The following is a 20514-nucleotide window of genomic DNA, read 5'->3' as shown; positions in this document are numbered from 1 at the left end:
GCAGTGCACTGACTGCCGAGAGCCAGCAAGCAACCTTCTGAAAAAGTTCTACCCCCATTTGTCTACCTAACAAACCTCCTCTGAGCCATCAATACCCCAAATCAAGCAGGAGTTGAATGGCGATCCAGACTCATCTATTAAGGCTTGGACTGTTCTCAAGTAACAGTGACAACTTCCTTCTTTCCTTCTTAGATCTTATGTCTTGCAGCATGTTTGTTTTCTAATAAACTTCTCTTTTCTGGCCTAGCAAACACAGCCTTGGTTTTACTTATTTATTCTAAATTTTTTTCATGAAATATAAACATAACAAAAATCCACTGATTGCCTACATCTGCAAGCCACAGACTGTATGGTATACAATAGAAATTAAAATTGAGTTAAAAGTGTTCCCCTGTTCAAGAAATTTCTAGGGAGATGAATCAAATTTACAACAACTCAACTAAAAATTAGAATATGTAAAAAGTACAACACACTCTATGGTGTCAACAGAGAAGTTACTGTTGATTGGGGAGAACAAGAAAGATTGAAAAAGAAGCTAGCATTTTATATAGATTTAGGTGTGCAGATCTGAGGGAATATGGCATTTTCAATAATGGAAACAGTATTCACAAAGTTATATAGAGGGAGGTTGTTCAGAGATGGTTTGACTGGGAGCACTGGATATATGTAGAGCACATATGTGGGAGATAAATCTGGAAAATTTGTGTGCTTTGAACACTAGCCAAAGGAGTATGCTGTTTATGCAATAAGTACGAAGAACTGTTGAAAGCCTTAGGGCAGGGGAATGGCATGACAGGAGTAGGGCATAGGGATGATTCCTATGGTAGATGCTTATAAAAACAAAAGCCCTAGGGCTAAACATATAATGACTATACAGAAACAATTCAAGAGGCCATTGCCCTGATCCAAGTGATACAGAATAAGAGCTAACTAAGATGATGACCATGGAATAAAGAAGACCAAAAGAGTGTGGCAGATATAGACACCCAGAAGGAGTATTAACCAATCTGAATATAGGAAACAAGAAGCAACTAGGAATAAAATAATTAGGAATTGCAGCTCTATGGGAAACTCTTCTGGTCAGAACACACTTAGAATTTTAAAATATTTATGCTTATTTACTGTGTGTTTAAAATCACAGTTCTATAGTGTATTCTGCCTACCACTAATATTTCTATTCTTGAACTATTATGAAATATTAGGAGAAAAACAGAGAAGACAAAGAGTTTTACTAACTTTAGTTGATCCTGGAAAGCAACATGGTATAAAATAAAATGAACTGATCTAGGAATGAGGGATAGGAGTTTTACACCCAGCTCTTCTGGCTATACACTGGTTGTGTGAATGGAGCAAGTCACTAATCTCTCCAAAGGGCAGCCAATCCTAAACTCAGTAGTATTCTAACATCAACTGATGCTGAGAGGAAATTAAAAGTGGTCCACACCACAATATCAATGTTCCAACTTAGAACTTTGAGGCTGAATGGTTCTATGTTCAACTCTTTTCCTTGATTAATCTGACCTATTTGTACTATGCTGATTTGTGCCCTAGAGCAAGATATGAGGCAGGCAGACTGGGTCTTCCCTTCTACATAAGCCTTTAGTGTGCATAATAGTATTTAATAACCATGTGCTCTTTATAAAAAGAATGATGTCAGTTTCTACACCTATACAATTAAATGGTTGGACTAGATGATTTATCAAGTTTTGGATCTCCAACATTCGGTGATTCCCCTAACCATCTTTCAAGTTCATACTTGCAGTCATGGTTACCATATGACATGAACATCTTTATTGACACTGACAGCAGTCACTCTTTAATGTAATTCTATCATCACTGTACAAACCAACACCTCCACCTGATAAAAGCTAACTATGTGCTTCTATTCATGATTGGAATGCAAGGATAAACCTACCACAAGTAGCAATAATGTATTCTTTTGGCCACCACTTTTTTCATTTTCTTCCATGTAACCCTAAACTTTTAATGGAAATTCACAGTCTTTCTTTTAGAAATCACCAAGAATTGTTTCAATTTTTTTTTGGCTGAAATTTATCATAATCTCTTTGCACTTACACCTATTGAATGATATTTGATCATGCATTCCCTAACCTGCCTTATAAGACTGTGATCCAGAGAAAGTATTTCCTAATTCCTGCTTCTTTATGGGTTCTCCTTCACAAATTCAATTGTCATGCTCTGTGGTCTAATATCATCCTTTCATAGGAAAAAAGTTGTAGTTACATAAAATGAATCCCACCTTCGAGAAATAAATGCTTTCCAGATAATCCACTGAAGTGATTTTTAGAAGTGATTTTTATCCTGAAAATCACTGAAGTGATTTTTAGAAGTGATTTTTATCCTTCATAGAGAAATGTCAATTACACTTAAAATTTTTGTGATTTTTTTCCCTTACTGGATATGAATTTCAGCCCTTCTTTTAAATTTGTGCTAACAAAATATCCACAGTAAATTGGAATGGAGTAGGTTTTATTCCATATACCCTCCTCAGTGATAAATGTTTCCTCAAGTGTGAATGTGTGAAGTTCAAGAGAGATTATAGAAATTGGAGAGATTTAATTTCTGAAAGGATCTATGAATTCCTGTGACTGTGGAGTTTATCAGAGTTTTATCTGGCTGATTATAGAAACTAATCTTTCTTTTAAAGATTTTTTTGATGTGGACCATTTTTTAAAGTCTTTATTGAATTTGTTACAATATTGCTTTGTTTTATGTTTTGGTTTTCTAACCGCGAGGCATGTGGGATCTTAGCTCCCCAACCAGGGATCGAACATGGACCCCCTGCATTGGAAGGTGAAGTCTTAACCACTGGACCGCCAGGGAAGTCCCAAAACTATAATCTTAACAATCAAAAAAAATAGAGAAATACCCTTACATGAAGGACAATCAATGGTTAATAATTTTACTCTGGAGACTGAAGGTTTGATGAATATGACCCTATAGTCACATTGTCTTGTGAGTGACAAGTGATGTGATCACAAGTGCAAAACAAAGGCTGAGACTTGAAGAGAAATTACAGCATTGTTTGAAAATGAAACATCAGTATTTCTACCGAGGATAAACATATTTGGTGAGTATTAGCTGAGCAGTAAGGAAAATCCAATTTGGAGATATATTTAAAATAACTCAGCGTTTCCACAATCAGAGGGCCCTGAAAAGTTTGTTTAAAGAGTAGTAAGATAAAAATGCTGACTGTCACAAACACAAGAACTAACCAAGGCGTATAAAAAGCCCGAGTGGAAAAGCAGACCCAACTCACAAACTTCTCCAAGCAGCCCAGCTCTTAGCCCAGCTCCTGACACCATGTTCTACTGTTCCACTAGCTTCTGTGGATTACCCGCCTGCTCCAAAGGTGGGACCTGTGGCTCCAGCTGCTGTCAGCCAACCTGCTGCCAAGCCGGGTGTTGCCAGCCAACCTTCTGCCAGACCAACTGCTGCCAGACCAGTGGCTGTGAGACTGGCTGTGGCATTGCTGGTAGCATTGGCTGTGGCCAGGAGGGAGGCAGTGGAGCTGTGAGCTGCCGCACCAGGTGGTGCCGACCTGACTGCCGCGTGGAGGGCACCTGCCTGCCTCCCTGCTGTGTGGTGAGCTGCAGCCCCCCGTGCTGCTGCCAGCTGCACCATGCCCAGGCCTCCTGCTGCCGCCCATCCTACTGTGGACAGTCCTGCTGCCGCCAGCCCACCTGCTGTGAGCCCACTTGCTGGCAGCCCACCTGCTAAAAGCCAGGTTGCTGATTTTCAACTTGAAAGTTCAACTTCCGACTCAACCCATGAAGTAATTATCTCTTCAACCACCCCTGGACACTAACAAGTTCTTGAACTTTAATTGACTTTTTCTGAGGGGTTACCAAATATTTGGACTTCACAGACTTATCTGATTCCATTCAATACTAGGAAGATCTTGATCTCTCCACTAAGGCCACCAAAATACAACTTTGACCCAAGAAATGGGAAAACAAGTTTGCCTTGGGATTGACCTTCAGCAAGCCTCCTCTCCACAGCCCAATGCTGCCAAAGCTGAGGAAGAACCATCTGTCCTTCTCAGACACATTCACCTCCTAAACTCCACCGTCTTGCAACTTTCACTTCCTATGAAAGGGGAATAATATACCAAGGTCTAATAAATTATACATATTTGGCACGGCAAACGTATCTCTTTTCCGTCATTGAGTGTCGCCAAAAAGATTCTAATCTGACTTTGATATCCCGTGGTACTCTTCTTACACCATGTTAGGATATATGATCAAATCCAGGGGAGGTTAATCCCCATAAAGCGCACAAACTAAAAGTATCTGAGGGTTTATTGAGGGAAAGGTATTCCATGCTCATGGCTGGAAGAATTACTGTGGTTAAAATGTCCATACTACCTAAAGTAATCTACAGATCCAATGCAATCCTCATCAAAATTCCAATGGCGTTTTCCAGGATATAACAAACAATCCCACAATTTGTACGGAACCACAAAAGGCCCTGAATCGCCAGAGCAATCCTGAGAAAGAAGAACAAAGCTGGAGGCATCTCATGCTCTGATTTCAAACTACACTACAAAGCTACAGTAATCAAAACAGCTTGGTACTGACATAAAAGCAGACATATGCACAAATATGGAATAGAATAGAGAGCCCAGAATTAACCCTCACATATGTGGTCAAAAGATCTTCAACGGAGGTGCCAAGACCATTCAATAGGAAAGGGCAATCTTTTCAACAAATGGTGTGGGGAAAACCAGATGTCCACATGCAAAAAAATGAAGTTGGACCCTTATCTCAAAACGTCTACAAAAGTTAACTCAAAACAGATCAAAGACTTACATATAAAAGCTAAAACTATAAAACTCGTAAAAGAAAACACAGAGGAAAATCTTCGTGATATTGGATTTGGTAATGATTTCTTGGATATGACACCAAAAGAATAGACAATGAGAGTTAAAAAATAGGCAAACTGAACTACATCAAAATGAAAAACTTCTCTGCATCAAAGGACACAACAAAATGAAGAGGCAATCTACTGTATGGGAGAAGGTATTTGCAAATCATATATCTGATGAGGGGTTAGTATTCCACAATATATAAAGAACTCCTGCAACTCAACAACAAAACAAGAACAACAACCACAAAAAACTGGGCAAAGGACATGAATGGACATATCTCCAAGGAAGATATACAAATGGCCAAAAAACCCATGAAAAGATGCTCAGTACCACTCATCATTAGGAAAATGCAGACCAAAACCACAGTGACATACCACCTCACATCCATTTGAATGGCTACTCTCAAGTAACTCAAAGTGTTGGCAAGGACATGGAAAAACTGGAACCCCTGTGCACTGCTGGCGTGAATGTAAAATGATACACCCACTATGGGAAACCGTATGGCAGTTACTCAAAAAATCAAAAATAGAATTACCATATGATCCAGCAGTTCTACTCCTAGGTATATACCCAAAAGAATTGACAGCGTGGTCTGCAAGAGATACTTGTACACTCATGTTCCTGGCAGCACTAATTGCAAATAGCTAAAAGGGGCAAGCAACCCAAGTGTCATCGAGGGATGAATGGATAAGCAAATCGTGGAACAAGCGTACAATGGAATCTTATTCAGCCTTAAAAAGGAAGGAAATTCTGTCATATTCTACAATGTGGATGAATCTCGAGGACATTACGCGAAGTGAAATAAGCCGGTCACAAAAAGATAAATACTGTATGATTCAACTTACATGAGGTACAAAGAGCAGTCAAATTCATCAAAACACACATTAGAATGATGACTGCCAAGAGCTTGGGGAGGGGAGAATGGGGGAGTGGTTGTTTAATGGATATAGAGTTTCAGTTGTGTAAGACAAAAAGAGTTCTGGAGATTGATTGCACAACGATGTGAATATGCTTAACACTAGTGAACTGTACACTTAAAAATGGTTAAGATGGTAAATTTTATGTTATGTGTATTTTATGACAATTAAAATTTTTTTAAATAAATAGGTATAGGAGACCCCAACTTTACTAAGCAAGACAATATATGTGCACATACACTGGTTTATGTTTGCACAAGCAGGGAGAAATGTGTCAAAGTACGTGCACCAAAAGTATTAATATTGATTATCTCTGAAGTACTAGTCTTGGAAGGGATGTGTATGTTTTGGGGAAAGGAGGAAGAACATTAACTTTTCTTTATATGCCTGCCTACTGTTTGACTTATTAAAATGTGTATTTATTACTAGCATATTATGTTTAATTTAGTAGAGTCAGGAAACAATCCACAAGGAAAGTCATTAAGGGTTTCAGTTGGGAATATGTACATTGATAACAAAAATACTTGTTCGAGTTCTGAGGATCCTGTAACTTGCACACACGGAACACAGAAAAGCATACTTCTTCTGATGTTGATGAATCAGGTGATAGATAGCTCACGTTTTGATGACACTAATGGTAGCCATTCCAAGTCAAGACAAATTGTTTACGAAATCATGATCCTCAATTGAATGACCAGTTAGGAAGAGAATGTTCAGTTTAGATAAACTCTGCCTCAAGGTTGTCAAAGGACATTTATGACAAAGCAAGCCAGGGCAATGGTTGGCCCAAGTCTAGACTATCATGTGGCTTCCATAACGAGCCTTGGCTTGATCCAAAGGGCAAAGAAGAAACATAATGAGATTTAACTGAACAATGACCCAAGCAGTCCATTGAAAATGCTATTTATAACCTTAACAACTCAGGTATTAATTAGCCAGTCAGAGACTGACTTCGGGATGGTATCAAGGAAAAATGCTAAATGTTAGGGAAATACACGGCTCTGCAGGATATATAAAAGGCCAGACGTAGGAAGTGCAGCCAAAACTCAGAAACTTCTCTTAACAAGTCAACTCTCAACCTAACTCCTGACACCATGGCCTGCTGTTCCACTAGCTTCTGTGGATTTCCCATCTGTTCCACTGGTGGGACCTGTGGCTCCAGCTGCTGTCAGCCAACCTGCTGCCAAGCCGGGTGTTGCCAGCCAACCTTCTGCCAGACCAACTGCTGCCAGACCAGTGGCTGTGAGACTGGCTGTGGCATTGCTGGTAGCATTGGCTGTGGCCAGGAGGGAGGCAGTGGAGCTGTGAGCTGCCGCACCAGGTGGTGCCGACCTGACTGCCGCGTGGAGGGCACCCTGCCTGCCTCCCTGCTGTGTGGTGAGCTGCAGCCCCCCGTGCTGCTGCCAGCTGCACCATGCCCAGGCCTCCTGCTGCCGCCCATCCTACTGTGGACAGTCCTGCTGCCGCCAGCCCACCTGCTGTGAGCCCACTTGCTGGCAGCCCACCTGCTAAAAGCCAGGTTGCTGATTTTCAACTTGAAAGTTCAACTTCCGACTCAACCCATGAAGTAATTATCTCTTCAACCACCCCTGGACACTAACAAGTTCTTGAACTTTAATTGACTTTTTCTGAGGGGTTACCAAATATTTGGACTTCACAGACTTATCTGATTCCATTCAATACTAGGAAGATCTTGATCTCTCCACTAAGGCCACCAAAATACAACTTTGACCCAAGAAATGGGAAAACAAGTTTGCCTTGGGATTGACCTTCAGCAAGCCTCCTCTCCACAGCCCAATGCTGCCAAAGCTGAGGAAGAACCATCTGTCCTTCTCAGACACATTCACCTCCTAAACTCCACCGTCTTGCAACTTTCACTTCCTATGAAAGGGGAATAATATACCAAGGTCTAATAAATTATACATATTTGGTACGGCAAACGTATCTCTTTTCCGTCATTGAGTGTCGCCAAAAAGATTCTAATCTGACTTTGATATCCCGTGGTACTCTTCTTACACCATGTTAGGATATATGATCAAATCCAGGGGAGGTTAATCCCCATAAAGCGCACAAACTAAAAGTATCTGAGGGTTTATTGAGGGAAAGGTATTCCATGCTCATGGCTGGAAGAATTACTGTGGTTAAAATGTCCATACTACCTAAAGTAATCTACAGATCCAATGCAATCCTCATCAAAATTCCAATGGCGTTTTCCAGGATATAACAAACAATCCCACAATTTGTACGGAACCACAAAAGGCCCTGAATCGCCAGAGCAATCCTGAGAAAGAAGAACAAAGCTGGAGGCATCTCATGCTCTGATTTCAAACTACACTACAAAGCTACAGTAATCAAAACAGCTTGGTACTGACATAAAAGCAGACATATGCACAAATATGGAATAGAATAGAGAGCCCAGAATTAACCCTCACATATGTGGTCAAAAGATCTTCAACGGAGGTGCCAAGACCATTCAATAGGAAAGGGCAATCTTTTCAACAAATGGTGTGGGGAAAACCAGATGTCCACATGCAAAAAAATGAAGTTGGACCCTTATCTCAAAACGTCTACAAAAGTTAACTCAAAACAGATCAAAGACTTACATATAAAAGCTAAAACTATAAAACTCGTAAAAGAAAACACAGAGGAAAATCTTCGTGATATTGGATTTGGTAATGATTTCTTGGATATGACACCAAAAGAATAGACAATGAGAGTTAAAAAATAGGCAAACTGAACTACATCAAAATGAAAAACTTCTCTGCATCAAAGGACACAACAAAATGAAGAGGCAATCTACTGTATGGGAGAAGGTATTTGCAAATCATATATCTGATGAGGGGTTAGTATTCCACAATATATAAAGAACTCCTGCAACTCAACAACAAAACAAGAACAACAACCACAAAAAACTGGGCAAAGGACATGAATGGACATATCTCCAAGGAAGATATACAAATGGCCAAAAAACCCATGAAAAGATGCTCAGTACCACTCATCATTAGGAAAATGCAGACCAAAACCACAGTGACATACCACCTCACATCCATTTGAATGGCTACTCTCAAGTAACTCAAAGTGTTGGCAAGGACATGGAAAAACTGGAACCCCTGTGCACTGCTGGCGTGAATGTAAAATGATACACCCACTATGGGAAACCGTATGGCAGTTACTCAAAAAATCAAAAATAGAATTACCATATGATCCAGCAGTTCTACTCCTAGGTATATACCCAAAAGAATTGACAGCGTGGTCTGCAAGAGATACTTGTACACTCATGTTCCTGGCAGCACTAATTGCAAATAGCTAAAAGGGGCAAGCAACCCAAGTGTCATCGAGGGATGAATGGATAAGCAAATCGTGGAACAAGCGTACAATGGAATCTTATTCAGCCTTAAAAAGGAAGGAAATTCTGTCATATTCTACAATGTGGATGAATCTCGAGGACATTACGCGAAGTGAAATAAGCCGGTCACAAAAAGATAAATACTGTATGATTCAACTTACATGAGGTACAAAGAGCAGTCAAATTCATCAAAACACACATTAGAATGATGACTGCCAAGAGCTTGGGGAGGGGAGAATGGGGGAGTGGTTGTTTAATGGATATAGAGTTTCAGTTGTGTAAGACAAAAAGAGTTCTGGAGATTGATTGCACAACGATGTGAATATGCTTAACACTAGTGAACTGTACACTTAAAAATGGTTAAGATGGTAAATTTTATGTTATGTGTATTTTATGACAATTAAAATTTTTTTAAATAAATAGGTATAGGAGACCCCAACTTTACTAAGCAAGACAATATATGTGCACATACACTGGTTTATGTTTGCACAAGCAGGGAGAAATGTGTCAAAGTACGTGCACCAAAAGTATTAATATTGATTATCTCTGAAGTACTAGTCTTGGAAGGGATGTGTATGTTTTGGGGAAAGGAGGAAGAACATTAACTTTTCTTTATATGCCTGCCTACTGTTTGACTTATTAAAATGTGTATTTATTACTAGCATATTATGTTTAATTTAGTAGAGTCAGGAAACAATCCACAAGGAAAGTCATTAAGGGTTTCAGTTGGGAATATGTACATTGATAACAAAAATACTTGTTCGAGTTCTGAGGATCCTGTAACTTGCACACACGGAACACAGAAAAGCATACTTCTTCTGATGTTGATGAATCAGGTGATAGATAGCTCACGTTTTGATGACACTAATGGTAGCCATTCCAAGTCAAGACAAATTGTTTACGAAATCATGATCCTTAATTGAATGACCAGTTAGGAAGAGAATGTTCAGTTTAGATAAACTCTGCCTCAAGGTTGTCAAAGGACATTTATGACAAAGCAAGCCAGGGCAATGGTTGGCCCAAGTCTAGACTATCATGTGGCTTCCATAACGAGCCTTGGCTTGATCCAAAGGGCAAAGAAGAAACATAATGAGATTTAATTGAACAATGACCCAAGCAGTCCATTGAAAATGCTATTTATAACCTTAACAACTCAGGTATTAATTAGCCAGTCAGAGACTGACTTCGGGATGGTATCAAGGAAAAATGCTAAATGTTAGGGAAATACACGGCTCTGCAGGATATATAAAAGGCCAGACGTAGGAAGTGCAGCCAAAACTCAGAAACTTCTCTTAACAAGTCAACTCTCAACCTAACTCCTGACACCATGGCCTGCTGTTCCACTAGCTTCTGTGGATTTCCCATCTGTTCCACTGGTGGGACCTGTGGCTCCAGCTGCTGTCAGCCAACCTGCTGCCAAGCCGGGTGTTGCCAGCCAACCTTCTGCCAGACCAACTGCTGCCAGACCAGTGGCTGTGAGACTGGCTGTGGCATTGCTGGTAGCATTGGCTGTGGCCAGGAGGGAGGCAGTGGAGCTGTGAGCTGCCGCACCAGGTGGTGCCGACCTGACTGCCGCGTGGAGGGCACCCTGCCTGCCTCCCTGCTGTGTGGTGAGCTGCAGCCCCCCGTGCTGCTGCCAGCTGCACCATGCCCAGGCCTCCTGCTGCCGCCCATCCTACTGTGGACAGTCCTGCTGCCGCCAGCCCACCTGCTGTGAGCCCACTTGCTGGCAGCCCACCTGCTAAAAGCCAGGTTGCTGATTTTCAACTTGAAAGTTCAACTTCCGACTCAACCCATGAAGTAATTATCTCTTCAACCACCCCTGGACACTAACAAGTTCTTGAACTTTAATTGACTTTTTCTGAGGGGTTACCAAATATTTGGACTTCACAGACTTATCTGATTCCATTCAATACTAGGAAGATCTTGATCTCTCCACTAAGGCCACCAAAATACAACTTTGACCCAAGAAATGGGAAAACAAGTTTGCCTTGGGATTGACCTTCAGCAAGCCTCCTCTCCACAGCCCAATGCTGCCAAAGCTGAGGAAGAACCATCTGTCCTTCTCAGACACATTCACCTCCTAAACTCCACCGTCTTGCAACTTTCACTTCCTATGAAAGGGGAATAATATACCAAGGTCTAATAAATTATACATATTTGGTACGGCAAACGTATCTCTTTTCCGTCATTGAGTGTCGCCAAAAAGATTCTAATCTGACTTTGATATCCCGTGGTACTCTTCTTACACCATGTTAGGATATATGATCAAATCCAGGGGAGGTTAATCCCCATAAAGCGCACAAACTAAAAGTATCTGAGGGTTTATTGAGGGAAAGGTATTCCATGCTCATGGCTGGAAGAATTACTGTGGTTAAAATGTCCATACTACCTAAAGTAATCTACAGATCCAATGCAATCCTCATCAAAATTCCAATGGCGTTTTCCAGGATATAACAAACAATCCCACAATTTGTACGGAACCACAAAAGGCCCTGAATCGCCAGAGCAATCCTGAGAAAGAAGAACAAAGCTGGAGGCATCTCATGCTCTGATTTCAAACTACACTACAAAGCTACAGTAATCAAAACAGCTTGGTACTGACATAAAAGCAGACATATGCACAAATATGGAATAGAATAGAGAGCCCAGAATTAACCCTCACATATGTGGTCAAAAGATCTTCAACGGAGGTGCCAAGACCATTCAATAGGAAAGGGCAATCTTTTCAACAAATGGTGTGGGGAAAACCAGATGTCCACATGCAAAAAAATGAAGTTGGACCCTTATCTCAAAACGTCTACAAAAGTTAACTCAAAACAGATCAAAGACTTACATATAAAAGCTAAAACTATAAAACTCGTAAAAGAAAACACAGAGGAAAATCTTCGTGATATTGGATTTGGTAATGATTTCTTGGATATGACACCAAAAGAATAGACAATGAGAGTTAAAAAATAGGCAAACTGAACTACATCAAAATGAAAAACTTCTCTGCATCAAAGGACACAACAAAATGAAGAGGCAATCTACTGTATGGGAGAAGGTATTTGCAAATCATATATCTGATGAGGGGTTAGTATTCCACAATATATAAAGAACTCCTGCAACTCAACAACAAAACAAGAACAACAACCACAAAAAACTGGGCAAAGGACATGAATGGACATATCTCCAAGGAAGATATACAAATGGCCAAAAAACCCATGAAAAGATGCTCAGTACCACTCATCATTAGGAAAATGCAGACCAAAACCACAGTGACATACCACCTCACATCCATTTGAATGGCTACTCTCAAGTAACTCAAAGTGTTGGCAAGGACATGGAAAAACTGGAACCCCTGTGCACTGCTGGCGTGAATGTAAAATGATACACCCACTATGGGAAACCGTATGGCAGTTACTCAAAAAATCAAAAATAGAATTACCATATGATCCAGCAGTTCTACTCCTAGGTATATACCCAAAAGAATTGACAGCGTGGTCTGCAAGAGATACTTGTACACTCATGTTCCTGGCAGCACTAATTGCAAATAGCTAAAAGGGGCAAGCAACCCAAGTGTCATCGAGGGATGAATGGATAAGCAAATCGTGGAACAAGCGTACAATGGAATCTTATTCAGCCTTAAAAAGGAAGGAAATTCTGTCATATTCTACAATGTGGATGAATCTCGAGGACATTACGCGAAGTGAAATAAGCCGGTCACAAAAAGATAAATACTGTATGATTCAACTTACATGAGGTACAAAGAGCAGTCAAATTCATCAAAACACACATTAGAATGATGACTGCCAAGAGCTTGGGGAGGGGAGAATGGGGGAGTGGTTGTTTAATGGATATAGAGTTTCAGTTGTGTAAGACAAAAAGAGTTCTGGAGATTGATTGCACAACGATGTGAATATGCTTAACACTAGTGAACTGTACACTTAAAAATGGTTAAGATGGTAAATTTTATGTTATGTGTATTTTATGACAATTAAAATTTTTTTAAATAAATAGGTATAGGAGACCCCAACTTTACTAAGCAAGACAATATATGTGCACATACACTGGTTTATGTTTGCACAAGCAGGGAGAAATGTGTCAAAGTACGTGCACCAAAAGTATTAATATTGATTATCTCTGAAGTACTAGTCTTGGAAGGGATGTGTATGTTTTGGGGAAAGGAGGAAGAACATTAACTTTTCTTTATATGCCTGCCTACTGTTTGACTTATTAAAATGTGTATTTATTACTAGCATATTATGTTTAATTTAGTAGAGTCAGGAAACAATCCACAAGGAAAGTCATTAAGGGTTTCAGTTGGGAATATGTACATTGATAACAAAAATACTTGTTCGAGTTCTGAGGATCCTGTAACTTGCACAAACGGAACACAGAAAAGCATACTTCTTCTGATGTTGATGAATCAGGTGATAGATAGCTCACGTTTTGATGACACTAATGGTAGCCATTCCAAGTCAAGACAAATTGTTTACGAAATCATGATCCTTAATTGAATGACCAGTTAGGAAGAGAATGTTCAGTTTAGATAAACTCTGCCTCAAGGTTGTCAAAGGACATTTATGACAAAGCAAGCCAGGGCAATGGTTGGCCCAAGTCTAGACTATCATGTGGCTTCCATAACGAGCCTTGGCTTGATCCAAAGGGCAAAGAAGAAACATAATGAGATTTAATTGAACAATGACCCAAGCAGTCCATTGAAAATGCTATTTATAACCTTAACAACTCAGGTATTAATTAGCCAGTCAGAGACTGACTTCGCGATGGTATCAAGGAAAAATGCTAAATGTTAGGGAAATACACGGCTCTGCAGGATATATAAAAGGCCAGACGTAGGAAGTGCAGCCAAAACTCAGAAACTTCTCTTAACAAGTCAACTCTCAACCTAACTCCTGACACCATGGCCTGCTGTTCCACTAGCTTCTGTGGATTTCCCATCTGTTCCACTGGTGGGACCTGTGGCTCCAGCTGCTGTCAGCCAACCTGCTGCCAAGCCGGGTGTTGCCAGCCAACCTTCTGCCAGACCAACTGCTGCCAGACCAGTGGCTGTGAGACTGGCTGTGGCATTGCTGGTAGCATTGGCTGTGGCCAGGAGGGAGGCAGTGGAGCTGTGAGCTGCCGCACCAGGTGGTGCCGACCTGACTGCCGCGTGGAGGGCACCTGCCTGCCTCCCTGCTGTGTGGTGAGCTGCAGCCCCCCGTGCTGCTGCCAGCTGCACCATGCCCAGGCCTCCTGCTGCCGCCCATCCTACTGTGGACAGTCCTGCTGCCGCCAGCCCACCTGCTGTGAGCCCACTTGCTGGCAGCCCACCTGCTAAAAGCCAGGTTGCTCATTTCAATTGCCCAGGACACAGTATCTCTGAACAACTTATCCTCTCAACCACCCATTGGTAGACAACTAACTAGCTCTTAGGCTTCCATTTGGGTTTTTTTATGGGAGCTACCAAGTATATGAGTTTTATCTGATTCCATTCTGCAATGAATATCTTGACTTTCCTCTATGGACACAGAAATGGTGCAAACCACCTGCTGATCCTCAAATTGCTTTGAATATACTACTTGTGATTTTCATGCAAGATTGAAAATTGCTGACATATTGTGTAATTTATCCTTGTGAACTGTCCACAAGCTTATTTTTCCCCGCTTTATAATCTATTTTTAGCTTCTGTTTACCTGAAAAATTTTCCAACATCAAAGGCACCAGAGTATAGCCAAGTGACATCTTCAGATGTCCCTGCAGAGAATAGAAGCCTTTCACCCAACAGTCAGTTTTTAAGAAGGAGACTAGACTTTTCCATATTTCAACATTTGATTCCATTCTCCCCTTTTTTGGTTAAGAATGATCTCGCCTATTTGCTATTTCAATTATATCTGTGATACACTGTCTCCTGTCATTTCTTAATAAATGTTATATACTGGGCAAAGAAACCATGGTCTTTGTTTCTACTTGTACATAAAATGAGTTAACTTCTTATAATTCAAGAATTCCTATTTGAAAGAAATACTTTTGCTTCTTTTTAAAAGACTTAAGTCATATATAGTGTAATCATTCACTCATTCATTTCTTCAGTAAAAATTTATTGACCACCACTTCTAAAGCAGGAACTATGGAGGTGAGAAAGATGAAGAACTGGGGGTTTCCCTGGTGGTGCAGTGGTTAAGAATCCGCCTGCCAATGCAGGGGAGAGGGGTTCGAGCCCTGGTCCGGGAAGACCCCACATGCCACCGAGCAGCTAAGCCCATCCGAGTCACAACTACTGAGCCTGCATGTCACAACTACTGAAGCCCTTACGCCTAGAGCCCGTGCTCCGCAACAAGAGAAGCCACTGCAATGAGAAGCCTGCACACCACAACGAAGAGTAGCCCCTGCTCGCCACAACTAGAGAAAGCCCACGCAACAACGAAGACCCAATGCAGCCAAAAATAAATAAATAATAAGTAAATAAATAAATAATTGAAAATAATTTTTAAAAGAAAGATGAAGAATTAATTCTTATCCTTGAGGACCTTACTATCCAAAAAGAAAAAGTATATATGTGAAAGTAGTTACATACAATATGACAAGATAAATTGTATTCTTTTAGCAGTTGATAGAAGAAAACTCCTTCTCTCTTAGCGATAGATGCTTTTGTGGCCACTATTCCTTGACAGTGAACTTTCAATAGGTGCATCCACATGGGACAAGTGTATTGGCAACCCCAAAAGGATAAGAAACGATTACACATGAAACAAAGAGAGGAACACTTTTTACTCCATAAAGGGAGTCAGGAGAAAAAAAAAGAGGAGCGATCTAGTCAGGAAGTTATGAATATTACTCTATTATCCCTCCCCATTAAGTTACCAGACTCACAGAATCCTTGGGTATGGATCAACTTTCCTGTGAAAACCAGTGAAAGAGCTAAGTATCCTGTCTGAGTTGATTCAAGGGAAGATGGAAACAGCCCAGAAGCCAGATGGAGCAAGGGAGACCACAAGAAAGTAATGCCTTAGGAACTCCCAGAAACTGTGGAGGGAATTTGTATAGTCAATGCTGTGGAAAGCAACATCTTGGTTACTTAGACTGCAAAGAATACAGAAGTGCTAAAGACAGGATTTCAAAAAGGAAGAGATCACTTTGGGACCAGCAGGGGGTATCCTGGGGGGAGCTTCAGGGAAGCCTCTCACGAGGGAGGTAATCTTTGAAGTGGGTCTTCAGCGTCATTCTAAATGGAAAGAAAAGTGTTACTTAAACACCTTGTCAGTCATATCATTTGCAAATATTTTCTCCCATTCAGTAGGTTGTCTTTTCATTTTGTTGATGGTTTCCTTTGCTGTGCCAAACCTTTAAGTTTATTTATTTGTTTATTTTTGTTTTTATTTCTTTTGTCTTAGGAGACAGATCCAAAAAAATATTGCTATGGTTTATGTCAAAGAGTGTTCTGCCTACGGTCTCTTCTAGGATTTTTATAGTTTCCAGTCTTACATTTAGGTCTTTAATCCATTTTGAGTTTATTTTTGTATATAGTGTAAGGAAATGTTCTCATATCATTCTTTCATGTGTAGCTGTCCAGTTTTACCAGCATCACTCATTGAAGAGACAGTCTTTTCTCCATTGTATATTTTTGCCTCCTTTGTCGTAGATTAATTGACTGTAGGTGCATGGGTTTATTTCTGGGCTCTCTATTCTGTTCCTTTGGTCTATGTGTCTGTTTTTTGTGCCAGAACCATGCTATTTTGATTACTGTAGCTTTGTAGTATTGTCTGAAGTCAGGGAGGGTGATACCTCCAGTTTTGTTCTTTTTTCCTCATGATTGGCAATTCTGGGTCTTTTGTGGTTCCATATAAATTTTAAGATTATTTGTTCCAGTTCTGTGAAAAGTGTCATGGGTATTTTGATAGGGATCACATTAAATCTGTAGGTTGCTTTGGGTAGTATGGCCACTTTAACAATATTAATTCTTCCAATCCAAGAGCATGGGATAGCTTTTCATTTCCTTGTTTCATCTTTAATTTCCTTCATCAGTGTTTTATAGTTTTTGGAATATAGGTCTTTCAACTCCTTGGTTAAACTTATTCCTAGGTATTTTCTTCTTTTTGATACAATTTTAAACGGGTTTTTTTTTTAAACTTTCTCTTTCTGATAGATCATTATTAGTGTATAGAAAAGCAATAGATTTCTGTGTATTAATCTTGTATTCTGCAGCTTTACTGAATTTATTCATTAATTCTAATAGTTTTTTGGTGGAGACTTTAGGGTCTTCTATATAAAGTATCATGTCATCTGCGAATAGTGACAGTTTTACTTCTTCCCTTCCAATTTGGATGCCTTTTATTTCTTTTTCTCATCTGATTGCTGTGGCTAGGACTTCTAATACTATGTTAAATAGAAAGGTTGAGAGCAGTCATCCTTGTTTTGTTCCTGAATTTAGAGGAAATATTTTCAGCTTTTCACTGTTGAGTATGATGTTAGCTGTGGGTTTGTCATAAATGACCTTTACTATGTTGACATATGTTCCCTCTATAGAAACTTTGATGAGAGTTTTTATCATGAGTGCCTACTGAGATAATCTTGTACAACTTAATATCAAAAAAACAAGCAACCCATTCAAAATATGGGCAGAAGACCTGAATAGACATTTTTCCAAAGAAGACATACAGATTGCCAACAGGCACATGCAAAGATGCTCAACACAGCTAATTATTAGAGAAATAAAAATCAAATCAGCAATGAGATCATCTCACACCTATCAGAATGGCTATCATCAAAAAGTCTACCAATAACAAATGTTGGTGAGGATGTGGAGAAAAGGGAACACTTGTACACTGTTGGTGGGAATGTAAATTGGTGCAACCACTACAGAAAATATTATGGAGGTTCCTCAAAAAACTAAAAGTAGAACTACCATACAATCCAGCAATTCCACTCCCAGGTATATAGTTGGAAAAAATGAGAACACTAGTTTGAAAAGATATATGCACCCCAGTGTTCATAGCAGCACTATTTACAATAGCCAAGACATGGAAGCAACCCAAGTGTCCATCGACATACAAATGGATAAAGAAGATGGGTATATATACATATACAATGAAATATTACTCAGCCAGAAAAAAAAGAATGAAATTCTGCCATTTGCAGCAAAGTGAATGGACCTAGAGAATATTATGCTTTAGGGAAACAAGTAAGAGAAAGACAAATACTGTATGATATCATTTATATGTGGAACCTAAAAAATAGAAAAAATGAATGTATATGGCAAAAGAGAAACAGACTCACAAATATACAAAACTAATGGTTACCATTGGGGAGAGGGATGGTGGGAGGGGCAAGGTAGGAATATGGGATTAAGAGATACAAACTACTATGTATAAAATGATTAGCAACAAGGATATATTGTACAGCACATTATTTTGTAATAACTTTTAATGGAGTATAATCTATAAAATACTGAATCACTATGCTGTACACCTAAAACTAATATAATATTGTAAATCAACTATACTTCCACTTAAAATTTTTTAAATAAATAAATAGCTCAACCTACACACCTGTTGGAATTGATAAAATCCAAAGCACTGATGACACTAAACGCTGGTGACATGTACATGGAGCAATAGAAACACTTGCTCATGGCTGGTGGGAAAGCAAAATGATACAGCCACTTTAATCTGGAAGACCTTTGGGCAATTTCTTACAAAGGTAAATATAGACTTGCTATACAATTCAGCAATTTCTCTCCTGAATATTCACCCAAATAAGCTGAAAACATATGCCTATGATAAAACCTGCACGAAACGTTTATAGCAGCTTTATTTGTAACTTCTAAAAATTGGAAGCAACCACTATGTTCTTCAATACATGAATGTGTAAACAAACTGTATTACATCAATCCAATGAAATACTATTCTGTGACAAAAAGAAATGACTTAACAAGCCACAAAAGGACATGGAAGAATCTTAAATGCAAATTGCTAAATGAAAGAAGCCAATTTGAAAAACCTACATAGAGTATGATTCCAAATAAATGACATTTTGAAAAAGGCAAAACTTTAGGACAATAAAAGGTGGCCGAAGCGTCCTGCCTACTATGCCCTGCAGATGCCTGTAGTCCAACACTAAAATGCAAGTTTATGGATTTAAAATAATAAAATTACAGAAATATAAAGACACCGGAATGGCCTATGAAATCTAAACAGAAGCCAGCTGCGAGCTTCTGAGAAAGCTTCCCTTTGTTGTTAAAAAGGACACGTACAGCTGGTGCTCCCACTTCCTCTTCACCCTGACTCTTCTTCTTACTTTAAACACAGATATGATTCCTAGAACTACAAAATCCCAAGAGATTCTAACATAGTTGAGCCTCTGAACCAATGCTAGCAGATGCCTATCTGTGAGAAGAATAGATCCTTTGATCAAGCCAATATTTGTTGGCTTTTCCCATACCTTTAAAAAAAATGTTTTTATTTTGGCCATGCCCCACGGCATGGGGGAATCTTAGTTTCCCAGTCAGGTATTGAACCCATGTCCCCTGCATTGAAAGCATGGAGTCTTAACCACTGGGCCACCAAGGAAGTCCCTGTTGCCTTTTCTAAAACTGGAAACTTAGAACATTCCTGTTACACTAAGCAATAGACTGCAGTAAGCTCTCAAAAATGGCAGTTTCCTACATATGACACCTAAGAGAACTTGAGATGCATAAACACCTGAGTGATGGCAAAAGGACATCAATTACAGATGCTAAAGCAATAGTGGGGAACACTTTTTATTGAGGTTCATTGACCATAACATGAGTAGGTGGTTAACAAGTGGGACAGGAGAAAATATGGGGTGGGGCTTAGTTTATGGTAATAAAAGATGGAGAAAAGAATGAAAAGGAAGAGAAAAGAACAACATAGAGGAGAAAACTCAGAAAGAAGGCACGATGAAAAAGATCAGCAGCAATAGGCAGAAAAGAAAACAAGGAAGAATGATGGTGAAGACACAGATGAAGGAGAAAGATGGGAGCCAATGTGACCTTGTTTAGCACCACATGTGGTGCCACTTGCTAAATATACTTCATGCAAACTTTATTTTATTTAACACTTACATCAATCCTGTGAGACAGATATTGCTATTCTGGCTTGTAGATGAGGAAAGTAAGTCTAAACAAAGCTAAATAGTTCGCTTAAGTCACATATTCTTATAAGTAAAACCAAAACAAAACTAAAACAAGAAAACTGAAATCTGAACACAATTCCGTCTTACTCCAAAACTCATAGAGAATGAAATTAAGGAACTGGATGTAAAGAAAAGTGTGGGGAGGTTCAGCAGATTTAAAGATAGCTATTTTGGAAGCTGTGGGCTTCAGAATAATTTCCTCCTTTGAGCCAGTTGTTAAGTTA

The 20514-nt window shown here is 39.6% G+C and overlaps 4 protein-coding genes across 4 annotated transcripts; all 4 read left to right on the top strand.

Moving 5' to 3' along the window:
* Positions 1-3324: 3324 nt before the first annotated feature.
* LOC137754422 (keratin, high-sulfur matrix protein, B2A-like) lies at positions 3325-3741 on the top strand. The gene has a single exon (XM_068530085.1). It carries the CDS (start codon positions 3325-3327, stop codon positions 3739-3741), a length of 417 nt encoding a protein of 138 aa, XP_068386186.1.
* Positions 3742-6902: 3161 nt separating this feature from the next.
* On the top strand, positions 6903-7320 carry LOC137754423 (keratin, high-sulfur matrix protein, B2A-like). The gene is given in 2 exon segments (XM_068530086.1): positions 6903-7163; positions 7165-7320. Coding segments are annotated over 2 exon segments (417 nt in total).
* A 3161-nt stretch (positions 7321-10481) lies between these two features.
* LOC137754424 (keratin, high-sulfur matrix protein, B2A-like) lies at positions 10482-10899 on the top strand. Its single transcript, XM_068530087.1, is given in 2 exon segments — positions 10482-10742; positions 10744-10899. Coding segments are annotated over 2 exon segments (417 nt in total).
* Positions 10900-14060: 3161 nt separating this feature from the next.
* LOC137754421 (keratin, high-sulfur matrix protein, B2A-like) lies at positions 14061-14477 on the top strand. The gene has a single exon (XM_068530084.1). The coding sequence runs from the start codon at positions 14061-14063 to the stop codon at positions 14475-14477; it is 417 nt and encodes a 138-aa protein (XP_068386185.1).
* The last annotated feature ends 6037 nt before the right edge of the window (positions 14478-20514 follow it).

The sequence above is a fragment of the Eschrichtius robustus genome, chromosome 20, assembly GCF_028021215.1.
Source record: "Eschrichtius robustus isolate mEscRob2 chromosome 20, mEscRob2.pri, whole genome shotgun sequence".
In the NCBI taxonomy this organism is placed as follows: domain Eukaryota; kingdom Metazoa; phylum Chordata; class Mammalia; order Artiodactyla; family Eschrichtiidae; genus Eschrichtius; species Eschrichtius robustus.
Note: the sequence above shows the minus strand (reverse complement) of the source record. Positions and strands in the feature narration are given on the sequence as shown.

Bases quoted from the DNA above. Each gene is read 5' to 3' on its own strand.
- LOC137754422 (XM_068530085.1), top strand. From the start codon at position 3,325: ATGTTCTACTGTTCCACTAGCTTCTGTGGATTACCCGCCTGCTCCAAA.
- LOC137754421 (XM_068530084.1), top strand. From the start codon at position 14,061: ATGGCCTGCTGTTCCACTAGCTTCTGTGGATTTCCCATCTGTTCCACT.